At 43.2% G+C, this 12,839-nt stretch overlaps 2 protein-coding genes across 4 annotated transcripts in view; one reads left to right on the top strand and one right to left on the bottom strand.

Moving 5' to 3' along the window:
* Window positions 1–7,427, bottom strand: part of HMGXB3 (HMG-box containing 3) — a 60,946-nt gene extending 53,519 nt beyond the window's left edge. For 2 of the 3 annotated variants that reach the window (XM_020964271.2, XM_020964272.2), the window contains exons 1-2: window positions 6,940–7,425; window positions 617–755 (exon numbers count right to left, since the gene is read on the bottom strand). In XM_020964271.2, coding sequence (XP_020819930.1) covers window positions 617–753 — 137 coding nt within the window. In that variant the 5' untranslated portion in view covers window positions 754–755; window positions 6,940–7,425. Of the gene's footprint in view, window positions 1–616; window positions 756–6,939 lie in introns of all 3 variants that reach the window. The other variant, XM_020964273.2, reaches the window with a different exon arrangement.
* Window positions 7,428–7,588: 161 nt separating this feature from the next.
* TIGD6 (tigger transposable element derived 6) lies at window positions 7,589–12,394 on the top strand. The gene is made up of 2 exons (XM_020964207.2): window positions 7,589–7,786; window positions 9,182–12,394. The coding sequence occupies exon 2, from the start codon at window positions 9,267–9,269 to the stop codon at window positions 10,842–10,844; it is 1,578 nt and encodes a 525-aa protein (XP_020819866.1). The 5' UTR covers window positions 7,589–7,786; window positions 9,182–9,266; the 3' UTR covers window positions 10,845–12,394.
* Window positions 12,395–12,839: the final 445 nt, after the last annotated feature.

The raw sequence follows: 12,839 nt of genomic DNA, 5'->3' as shown, positions 1-12,839 counted from the left end.
CTCACCTGTAAATACAGATAAGAGGTAAAACCTACTCCACAGTTACTGTGAGGAGCAAGTGAGATAATCCCTGTAAAATACTGTGTAACTAAAAATTGTTACATAAATATAGTGCTCTGATACTACAGATATATTAGTATTAGTAGTAACAGCAGCTCAGGCTTCTAAAGCTCTCTATTGTTAGAAGAGCTCTACATACTATCTCCTCTGACACTCAGGTCAACTTTGTCAATCAGGTAGCTTTACTATTACTCTTCCTAATTTAGAAACAAGGAAACAGGTTCAGAATGATTATGTGATTTGTCTAAGTTTTAACACAGCTAGAAGACATCAGATCTAAGATTCAACTGTAGGTTTATTGACTCCAAATTCCCAAGGATTTTTGTGGGGAAAGTGCCCTATAACCTCTATTGAGTTACAGAAACAGAGATTGTTCTGATTAGCCTAGGTGACCTCTGAAGTCATATAATTCTGTTATCTGATAACTGCTAAGATTTGTGATAGGTCTGAACTGCACAAACCCCAAACCAAGTGAGTAGTTTAGGACAAGGAACATATAGAAGCCCAAAAACAGAACTGCTGTCAGGAAACTTAAAAGCTTAGAAAATTACCTTACCTAGGTTTCTTGGCCTTTTCTCCATGTATTTTATATTTCTTCTTTTTCTTGGGTGGCCCAGGAGAGGAGTAAGAGTAAGTATCGTCAATTTCCTCCATGACCACAGTTACCTCGGTACCATCATATGGAGCATCCATTCCTTTAGAAAGTGAAATACAAATACAAACACGCTAAACAATAAAGGAGAAGGAAGACAAATTCCAATTTGATGGAACAATATCGACTGATGTATCCTATAAAACTGCACCATAATAGATGACTTGTCCCTTATGTTTTATGGTTCAGTCATTTCAGTTATGTCCACTCTTCGTGCCTCCACTGGAGGTTTTCTTGGCAAGATATTGAAATGGTTTGCCATTTCCTTCTGCTCATTTTAGAGATGAGAAAACTGAGGCAAACAAGGTTAAGTGACTGGCCCAAGGTCACACAGCTATAACGGTCTGAGGCCAGATTTGAACGCAGGAAGATGAATTTCCTGACTCCAAGCTGGCACCCTATCCATACTGTACCACCTAGTTGCCTCTTGTCCCCTGTCACATCTAGCATAAATGTTTATTGAACTGGTCAAGAAACTAAACAATCATTTGGGAAAATTCCTCAAGATATATTGGAAAAAACTCTTACAGGATTTAAGAAAAAGTTCAATTTTGCAGTAAATAGTTTTGCACCAAGTTGCACTCTGGTCCTCTCCATATCATGCCCCCCAAACCCTTTCATCCTAGAAGACAACTTCAGCCCTGGAATTCACCCTTTGAAAGTACTATCTATCCCAGACCATTCCCAGAACCTACATTTAAGGAGGGGGCACAGGCCAGGCACCTTTTAGGATTCCAAAAGGCTGCATTCTGAATTTTGCCAGTATGTCCCTCTTTCCCCTTCAGCTTTGTTTTATATAATGTCTTCCCCCAATAGAATGAAAGCTCCTATGGGGCAAGGGATGGGGTTTTTTGCTTATATTTGTATTCTCAGCGCTGAACACAGTACTTGGCACACAGCAAGCACTTCATAAATGCTGACTGATTGACTGACTAAAGTATTATTATTCCATCTAAAAGTCTGTCAGAAGGATATTTTCAAAAATCTGAAAATCCTGAATAGGATTTAAGGAGAGTTCATCAACCAAGATTCAAATGTAGATAATAAAACTTTCCTTTTCTAGTGGAAAACCAGGAGAAAAGGACCTATAGTGTTCTCCATAAAATACGTAATTGTTATTGAATGAACAATTTGAATCATTTCTGTCTGAAAGTTAAATATCACACTCTCAGGAGCACTGTCCTAGTCACACTTCTCTTCTACCTTCACCTTAAAAGACGGCTAAAGATTAAAGAGAGGACAACTCAATCACATCAAATGCAACACCAATTAAGCAGCAACAACTAAAGCACTATCTTAGACAACAGAAAAAAGTGCAATCCTTCTTAAAGAAGTTCACAGCCACTAAGTGATCCGGTCAACCTGGATCTGGAACACGGTGTTCCATTCTGGACACAGTATACGACAAACTGGAATGCATCTGGGAGGAAAGCAGCCAGTATGATTACTGAATCTACCCTCTCCAAAGTTAGTAAAGATCTGAGTTACTAAATCTTACTAAAAGTTACTGAGGCTTTTCTTAGTCCTCATCCTTCTTGACCTCTCCACAGCATGTGATGCTGTGGACCACCCATCTCCTTCCAGAGTTTTTGTGACACTCCTTCTTCCCATTTCTTGTCCAATCTATTTGTGACTATTCTATCTCAGTCTCCTTCATTGGATCATCATTCATATCTTTCCCCCCAAGTATGGGCATACCCTAGGACTCTATCTTGGACCCTCTTCTCAATCTACACTATTCTGGTGATCTCATTAGCCTTTAGATGCCTTCCACATCTTCATAATTAGGACCTCTCTACTGAGTTTCAGTCCTTCATCGCCACCTGTCTATTAGGTATCTCCATAGGCATAGGCATCTCAAACTCGATATTTACAAAATTGAAGTAATTTTACCCTCTAAAGCCAGCCTTCTTTCTAATTTCCTCTCAGGAAGGCCACACCCATTTCTAGAGACCTAGGTTTGCAACCTTGTACTCATCTAGACCTTGCCACTTTACCTCCTTTATCTAACTAGTAGCCAAGCCTTCTGAGTATACCTCTACAAGAGCTCTTGCATCTGTCCCTTTCTCTCCACTCACTCTTCTCCAGGACTATTGTAATGGCCTCCTCTTGGGTCCCTCCTCCTTAAGTCTATCTCCTAATCATCCATAGAGGCCACCAAAGTGAAAGTCCTAAAGCACGGGTGTGCCCATGTTACTTCTTGCTTCAGAAGCTTTAGTGGTTCCTTTCTGCCTCTTAGATACAACACAAATGCACTCTCCTGTAATCAAAACCTGCACAGTCTGTCACTGACCAGCCTCTCCAAATATTTCACATTACTACTCCTTAAACCCTCTTACAGTCTTGCCAAATTGGTTTACTTGTTTGTTATTCCCTGCACAAACCGTTCTCTCTCCATGGCTTTGCACAGGCAATACCCCTCATGCTGAAAAGTTCTCTCCTCCCCTCCTCCTCTTGGAATTCCTTGCTTCTCTTCAAAGCTCAAATCAAGGGCTGCCTCCTACAAGGTCTTTCCTGATCCCGTCTATTGAGTATACTCCCTGCCTCTCCTGAAATTACTTTGTATTTACTTTGAGTATATTTTGTATTCCTTTTTCTGTGTACATGTTGTTTCCCAAGTAAGTTCTTAGGGAAGGAACTGTTTTCTCTTTTCTCTTTGTATCTCTCTGGTCTGGCATAGTTGGAAGTGCTTAAATGCTTGATGAATTGAACTGATTAAGGGGGCGTTTGTCTAAAGAAACTAGGGATGGGGTGAGGGGGAGGGAAAGAACACGATCACTACCTCAAGTATTTAAAGAACTACCATAAGCAAAAGGACTCAACATATCTAAATATAACGTATCTTTCCCTCAGAACTGGCCCTTCCTGAAACTTGTCCATTTCTGTTCACGCCCACTCTTATGTCCACAGCGTCACAGTCATCATCTGACTCCCCTGCTCTCCACATCCCACCACCGGTCAAGTCCTGATGGCCAATCTCCAGAAACTCCTGCATCTGTTCTCTTCTCTTCTTGAGGGCAGAGATTTTCTTTCCTGCATTTGTATCCACAGTGCCTAGCACTTGTCCACTGACTGTTGTCATCTCTACTTGACTGACTCAAATGGCCACCAACTCTCACCCAAACTATTTCAACAGCTGCCTACGTGATCACCCCATACCACCCCACTCCCCATTCAGCTGTCAAATTCATACTCTTAAAGACGAGGTCCAACCAAGTCACTTCTCAGATGGAAAAGCTTTTGACCACGTTACTTCCTAATGGCTCCTCTTTTTTGGCAGTTAAAGCCCTTTACAATTTGGCTCCAGCCTATCTTTCTAGGATACTAATACTTACACCTCCCCTCCCCTCAAGCACTCTGCACCCCAGAAAAACCTGCACACTTGCCGTTCCTTTTACTTAACTTTTCATTTCCCCCCTCTATGCCTCTGTACAGGCTGTTCCCCATTTCAGGGATGCTCTCATACTGCATCTCCCCGTCTTGGAACCACCAGCTCCTCCCAAAACTTCAAAGGCTACCGCCTTCAAAAGACTTCCCCCATTACCTCAGTTGTTAGAACCTCACCCTCATGACTTATCAATCAACAAGCAACTATTAAGTGCCTATATTATGCAGGCTAGTGGTAAGCACTGAAGATACATAAACAAAGAATAAAACAATGTCTCTTCATACTAACTTCTACAAATTTATTATGTATCTATCAAAGGCACGGATGGTCTCACTTTTGACCTTTTTATCTTTAGCACAGTCCCTAGCACATACATAGTGCTTAATATATGCTTTCTGAATAGTGATTCTTCATGCTTGTGACTCAGCCTAGATGTCATCTCCTACATATCAGGTGTCACTACTCTGCTCAAAAATGTTCAGTGGCTCCCAATTAATTGCCTCTAAGGATAAAGTACAAACCTGTCAGTTTGGCATTAAAGTCTTGTACAATCTAGCTCTAACCCACCCTTCCCGAGTACCTTCATCCTCCATCCCCTCCCACATGCTACATTTTGGCCAAGTCCAAATACATGCTATTCCTAGAGTTCTGCATTGTATCTCAAGCACTAGGCCCTTGCTTAGCGTGCCCTTGCTTTCTGAAAGGTACTCCTTCAGCTTCTTAGAATCCTTAGCTTCCTTAGCTCAGGCACCATGTTCTATGGGCAGTCTTTCCTGATTTGTATCATTATTACTATTCTCTCCCTCCTCAAATTATCTTCCACTCATCTGCATAAATATTTTGTTTCTTCTCAACAGAATATAAGTCCCTTGAAGACACAGGATCTTTGCTCACCTTTCAGATGATAAATACTTGTTAAACTAAAGAGGCTTGGTCCCACAGAACAGCGCTAGAAGTAATGGGAGGAAGTTGCAGAAAGGGAGAGTTTGGCTTCATACAAGAAAAACCTTAATGGAAAAGCTGTCTAAGAATGGTGTGGCATAGTGTAGTATAAAGAGAAACGACTTCAGAGTCAAGAGACAGAATTCTAGGCTCAGATGACACTAGTTTACAATAGCTGCCTCCAATTTATCACCTCCACTCTCTTCTCAATTGTTTGCAATCTGGTTTCTGACTTACCTCTCAAATGCAACTGATCTCTCCAAGGTATCTATGATCTCCAAATTGCTAAATAATAGGATCAAAGATTTCGAGCTAGAAGGAACCTTAGAGTCCATCTTATCCATTTGCTTCTTTTAACAGATGAGAAAACTGAAGTTCAGATAGTTTTAGTGACTTGCTATGTGTTGCACAGCTACTAAGTGTCTGAGGTAGGAGTCAAACTCTAGACTCCCCGACTTCAAAACCAAAAGCCTTTTCAGTTCTCATTTTTCTTAAGGTTTCTGCAGCCTTTGACACAATTGAACACCTTTCTACCCTCATCCTAAACACTCTTCTCCCTTGGCTTCCAGGATACCACTTTCACTTGGTTTTCTTCTTACATATTGAACCATTCTTTCTCAGTCTCTATACCAGGTCCTCCCGTCAAGAAGTGTGGGTGTTCCCTGAGGCTTTTTTCTTTGCTCTCTGTTATTCTCTATGTTCACTCTTTTGGTAATCTCCATTAGCTCTCAAGGGGTCAATCATCTCTATGCAACAGAATCCCAAAGATATCAACACATATTCCTCCTTAACTCCTGGACAGTTCCACATAAACGTCCCATGTGTATTGCAAATGCAACATTTCCAAAATGAAATTCATTATAACACACCCCCTGCCAAAAAGAATTTTTTTAATCCCTCCTACAAATAATATACTTCTATTTCTGTTGACTGCAATATTATACTAGGTCACTCATTTTCACAACTCTGGCATCATCCTTGATCTTTCCTTCTGCTTTAATCTTTACATACAAAATCAGTTGCCAAGTCTTGTCAATTGTACCTCTCCCCTAAACATCTCACACACTTCTCCTCTCCACGAATTCACACAGCTTCTACCGTAGTTCAGGTCCTCTTCATGTCTTGCCTCAACTACTGCAATCACCTCCTAACTGTCATGCCTACTTCCAGTCTCTCCCCTTAGACAATCCAGCATCCACATAAGTTGCCAAATTCACATTTGCTCCTCTATTCAAAAATCTTTGGTGGATCCCTATTTAGTCTATGATAAATGCAAAATCCTCAGTTTAGGATGTAAAGGCCTCCACATATTTTCCTATTCTTATATTCATATTATACTTCTTAATGAATTCCAATCAATTTGGTCTGCTAGTTAGCTATTTCCTGTACGGGAAGTTCCATCTCCCTTCTCCAGGCCTTCGAATAAATGGTCCCCAGATCTGCAATGCACGCCCTCCTCATCTTTACTTCATAAAACCCCCAGTTTCCTTCTAAGTACAAGTTCCTTGCCTCCTCTACCTAAAACCTTTCCTGGTCCACCCATTTGGCACTTTCCTCCCCTACAAACTGCTTTGTATTTACTTATAGGAACCTAGGCTCCTTTTGGCAGGACTGACTTCATTTTCCTCTTTCGTTTCCTCGGTGATTAACACAGGGTACGGAGAGAACAGGCCCAATCTCCTCCTTTTCCAAGCCTGGCACACGTAAATGACTCTTCACCCAAGGTCACAGGGGTGGCAGCGCCCACATGTGAACCCAGGCCCTGTGAACTGGACCCCCTCCAAGGTCTAGGCTCCCCGACACTAGGTGGGTTCCCACCACTCATGGCTCTGGTCTTCCGGGGTGCCTGTCACTCGGGACAAGGTGCCCAGGCTCCGGGCCCGTGGGCCTTACTTACTTGGCAGCGCCCAGGGGTGGCGCTAGGCAGGCGGCAGGCGCGGGTCACATCCCCGGAGGCGCCGGGCCCCGGGGCGGGCAGAGTCCCCGGCGAGCTGTCCAGACAGGGGCATAAGCGCTTCCCGCGGTCGGCGCGCGGGGCAGCGTCCGGTCGCAGCAGCAGCAGGAGCGGGAGCAGCGGCGGCGGGGAGGGGGAGGCGCCGGGTCGCCCCCGCATCCCGGGGACTCCGGGACTTCTCCCCCGGCCCCGCGCCGCCGCTGGAGGCACGACACCCCTCTCCTCCCTTCCCGAGGGAGTGTAGCGACGCAAAGGAAAGGAAAAGCAGGAGAGACGAGGGGGGGGTCTCCAGTTAAACCCGGGCCGCTCCTCAGACCGCACTGTCGTGGGGGGGGAGGGGGAAGCCGGGCGGCCGCAGGAGCCGGGACAAACACACCAGCTACCCAAATCACCAAGGAAATCGATCCCGGCGGCCCCCGCGCCGCGCCGGAAGCAGCCGCCGGCGCGCTAAGAAGGGCGCTCTACACGTGATGCTAAGGGGCCGGCGCAGGCGCAGAAAGGTCGCTCTTCCGCCAATCACAGGGAAAGTTACCCGGGTTGCGGAGGCGGGAGGGGTCGGCGCAAGCGGAACGAAAGCCTAACCCAACCCCCCCCCCCGGAGGCTCTGGAAGAGCATCTGCTCCCCAGAAAGGAGGGAGGACGCCAAGCGAGATGGACCACTTCCGGGCCACAGAACTAAGCGGGCCGGAGGAAGCTGCGGGTACCTGTAGTGGGGAGGGCGGCCGTGCCGGGGGCCACTTCTCCTACCCCAAGGCTCTGGCGATTCCCCCGGCACTCCCGCGGCACTGAGGTAACCGGGCCGGGGCGGAGCTGGGGAGGTGAACGTCGGGGGAGGCTCAGGACCGGCCTCCGTTAGCGCCTTTCTCTGCCAGAAGCGCCCTAGTCTAGCACGGGGTCGGGGATTGGGGAGATCCGGGACACCTAGATCTCGTCAGGGGAGAAAGAGTAGCCGAGGCCCCTGCGCCTCCAGGGACTGACCCTCCCCCTCCGTCCCTGGTCCTGAAGCGATAACTTAAAGGGAAGGTCGGAGCTGGAAACGGAGGTTTAGAGGCTAGGAGTGACTTCCGAAGAAGAAGCCAGCTCCAGATCTGGGACTTGAACTCAGCTCTCCTGGCTACTAGTTTTCTGCTCTTTCCACTATACCAGGCTGCCTGTGCATACGCGATCTGTAGAACTGGGTTTGTAGCTTCTACCTTAAACTTCTTGTTCTTTTTTCCATAATTAAAATTATTTTAATACTTAAAAGTTTGAAAACACGTGAAAGTAGAAAAAAGAATACAGAGCACAATTCCCTTCAGAAGTGTTTCTGATGCTTCTCCTGCCTCGTAGACCAATCTTTTTATACTCTCATATTTCACTTTATTCATTAACAACATTCCAGTGAGGCAGGTAGTATGAGGATCCTGTCATATTTTGTGCCTCCAGGATTCATTACTTCTTTGGTGTGGAGTCCCCTCTCAGCAACATAAATCACAGTCCCTCTCGAATTTTAGTAGATTGTCTTCAAAATCCCCCCCCAACACACACACACACACACACACACACACACACACACACACACACACACACACACACTCTGGATGGAGGCCAACCCCTAGACTGGTTCTTGGACAATAGACATAATTTGGATTGACCGTCTTTAGTTCCATGTTCAGAAGCTTGTCCAGCTTACTAAGATCTGCTTGGTCTTATATTCTGCTGGCAAAACTTTTGAGGAAATGGACACCTCCCTGTCACACCACTAAAAGCATCAGAGGAGGACTTCAAAGATTACCTCCATTTTACAGATGAGGAAACTGAGGCTCACAGAGCTGAAGTGACTTTTTCAAAACCACAGGCCTGATAAGTAGCAGAGCCAAGACAAAGACTCTGGTCACTTGATTCCCAGGCCAGTGCTTTTTTTTTTCTTCTTAACATTTACACCATTTTGTCTTGCTTCTCATAGATTAAGCCAACAGCTTTCTTAGAAAAACTGATTTGAAAATATTCAAAGCCTAGGTAATGGATACCTCATCACTGTACTTTAGGTTCTTCTTCCTTGTACCCATACACTCATGCACACACATACACCTTACCTTCTTTGTCATTAGTTACTATCATAAAACAAAAAAATCTGACTCAGGGTTATTTAGATGGAAACCATATTTTTTTAGTTCATGACAGCGCCCTCCTTTTTTCTTCTCAGTTTCCTATACTTGTGACATAGTGCAAACGCGAGGAGGAACGGACACAGCATTGGTTAGTTGTGGCCTTAACCTCATCCCGCGGACATGGCTAACAAAGGAAACAAAAAACGCCGGCAGTTTTCTTTGGAGGAAAAAATGAAAGTAGTAGAAGCAGTGGATTCTGGCAAGCGAAAAGGAGATGTGGCAAAGGAATTTGGCATCACTCCTTCTACATTGTCCACGTTCTTAAAAGATCGTGCTAAATTTGAAGAAAAGGTAAGGGAAGCGTCAGTGGGACCACAGCGAAAAAGAATGCGTAATGCACTCTATGATGACATTGACAAGGCTGTGTTTGCTTGGTTTCAGGAAGTTCATGCAAAAAACATTCTTGTAAGTGGATCGGTGATTCGAAAAAAAGCATTAAATTTGGCAAATATGCTAGGCTATGACAATTTTCAAGCAAGTGTTGGCTGGCTTAATAGATTTCGTGATCGACATGGTATTGCTTTAAAAGCAATCTGCAGAGAGGATAATGATAAATTAATGAATGGTATAGGAATAGATAAAGTTAATGAGTGGCATGCTGGTGAAATTATAAAGCTGATTGCTGACTACAGCCCAGATGATATTTTTAATGCTGACGAAACAGGCATGTTTTTCCAGTTGTTGCCACAACATACGCTTGCTGCTAAAGGTGATTGCTGCAGAGGAGGTAAGAAGGCCAGACAACGATTGACTGCACTTTTTTGTTGCAATGCATCAGGAACTGAAAAAATGAGACCACTGATTGTTGGTAAGTCAGCTACCCCACGATGCTTCAAGAATGTGTGTTCACTTCCTTGTGATTACCGTGCCAACCAGCGGGCATGGATGACTCGAGATCTATTTAATGAGTGGCTAATGAAAGTTGATGCAAAGATGAAACAAGCAGAACGAAGAATTCTCATGTTGATTGACAACTGTTCTGCACACAACATGCTCCCACGTCTAGAAAGAATTCAGGTTGGCTATCTCCCATCAAACTGTACAGCTGTTTTACAGCCGCTGAATCTTGGTGTAATTCACACCATGAAAGTTTTATACAGGAGTCGGCTCTTGAAGCAGATTCTTCTCAACCTCAACAATAAGGAGGACAAAGAAAAGATCAACATTAAACAAGCTATTGATATGATAGCTGGGGCATGGTGGTCTGTTAAACAATCCACAGTAGTGAAGTGCTGGCAAAAAGCAGGCATAATTCCAATGGAATTTACTGATACTGATCCAGAAGAAGATGATGAACCAGATATAGCAACTGAAAAATTATGGAATTCAGTTGCTATTGCCACATGTGTTCCAAATGAGGTCACTTTTCAGGACTTTGTAACTGCTGACAATGACTTACTTATATCTCGTGAGTTAACAGATGTGGAAATTGTTGAAAGTATGATGAGTGGTACAAGTCCTGAAGAATGTGAAAGTGAAAGTGAGGATGATGAAGGTGTCTCTTTGCTGGAGCAGCCAAAACTAACCATTGCAGAAGCTATTTCAAGTGTAGAAAAACTCAGGCAATTCCTTTCTACATGTACAGGTGTTCCTGATGCAGTCTTTGGACAACTAAATGGTATAGATGAATATTTAATGACAAGTGTAACGCATACTCTTGTGGAATCCCAAATTACAGATTTTCTCCAAACAAAGTAAAATGGGAAAATTACTTCATCTTTATGTTGGAGGGTATAGTTAACATGACTAAAGAATGTTCCTTTCAGCTTTTGAACTTATTTTAAGCAATACTATTGCATTGACATTGCAATACTGTGAAATGATTTGGACGCTTGAAGCTTGCTGTAATGGGATTTGGTCTGTGATATATTTGATTGCTACCTGTATTATCTCTTAATTCAGTGTGGCAAGATTAATCATATTATAAATTATCCATGAGACCTGCAGCTAGCTTCTTCCTAATGTCTAGCTGGATTCCAGAATTTTTCCTCTAGTTTGCAATCAACTTTGCTCTAAAGACAGCATCTAGTATTGCCCAGCTTTGTTACATTCCCCCTCATGGTTTACTGCAGTTAGGACCAATTATCTTTACATAGCATTGTAAGTCTTCCTCTAGTCTGATGAATTGTCCCTTGGCACAGCTCTCCTCTACTTCCTACTTTTCTTATTTTCTGTAACCAAACCTTTCCCATCCTATCCTCAGAAGAGAATAATTTGATGGAAGTACTTCCTATAGGAATCGCGATGAGCAGCTTGGGTTTATCCCTAATAGGGAGATGAGTTAGGTTTTTAGAACCTATTTTCTTAGAAGAGTAGGCATAGGAGGTAGTTGAAGTTGTTGGAGTGATCCCATAGTAAGGGACCACAGAGCTCAGAGAGAATAGAGGAGCCGACCCATAGAAATATTAGAGTGAGGTTTTCTGATGTTCATCTACCATACTTCTGACCAGGATTGGAAGTTTAAGAGAGATTCAGGTGTGGGAGTGTGCATAGGAATGGCATGAATATGTTTAGGTCTGCCCTGATTTGAGATCCCGCTCCATTCACTCCATACCTGTAGATAATTCAGAATCTATTCCATGTAATAATATTAACACACTGCATTGCCCGTTCACCAGAGGAGAGACTAAAATAATGAATTGCTTCTACTTTCTCTGTTATGTTCTTTGTGGAAATCTGTTAAGCTAGATTTGATCTAATTCAGGGTTTTAAAAAAACAGTTACTAGAAAAATTCAACTCAATAAGATTTTTTTTTCCTACAAAAAACACCTTATCTTTTTGTATTCCTAACCTAATAGTAGTCACAACTCAGAAAAATATAGGTTTTATTTTTGGGTGCAAGCCAGTCAGAAGGTACTTAACTTTAAGGTGGTGGTGAATTTTGATATTTTTTCAGATGAAATTTTTGGATACTTCAAGAATGCTGAGTGTTGGTTTGGTTATTTTCCAAAGCTGAAACTTGTGAAGTCATTGTGGGGGAGGAGGGGCGGGGGACGACTGTCTCCTGTTGGTCAGGGTAGCTATAGATATCAGAGAATATTTTTGCCATGATGTATTAGGAGAACCTCCATCACCAAAAACAACAATATTTAAATTGTCTTATTAAGAAATACAAAATTTATGTATTCTGGATATTTTTATTCAACACAAATATAACTATATTAATAAAATGAACGCATATTTTTGAATTTTCAACCAGTTTAGGCCAAGAAAATAAAGTGATGTACTTCTTCCTTCTTCTAGTCAAGATGTCTCCAAGTCTTGTCATTTCTTCTTCTGAAGTGTCTCTAGGTTTCACCACTTACTTTCTATTTTCATACATACACAAGTTGAATCAAGACCCTCAGCACCTTATACCTGTAATAACCTAGATCAGAGGTGGGGAACCTGCAGCCTCGAGGCCACATGCTCCCCACCTGTGGCCTAAGTGGTCTTCGTGGCTCCATTCTCTTTCGCTCTTCCAATTCCATCCTGTACACTGTTACCATATTGATTTTCCAAAACACTGCATGCATCATGTCACTTTCTCTTCCCAAAAAGCTACAGTGACTCCTCTTTGCTTACAGAATAAAATGCAAATACCTCAACCTGACTTCCTAGGCTGTAATTTAACCCCCTCTTATCTCAATATGCCCCAAATCCAGATAAGCCAGACTGTTATTTCCCCTAACCTATACCACTCTTAATCCTGC

The sequence above is a fragment of the Phascolarctos cinereus genome, unplaced genomic scaffold, assembly GCF_003287225.1.
Source record: "Phascolarctos cinereus isolate Bilbo 61053 unplaced genomic scaffold, phaCin_HiC Scaffold_2;HRSCAF=192, whole genome shotgun sequence".
NCBI lineage: Eukaryota > Metazoa > Chordata > Mammalia > Diprotodontia > Phascolarctidae > Phascolarctos > Phascolarctos cinereus.
This window is presented reverse-complemented; position numbering and strand designations above follow the sequence as displayed.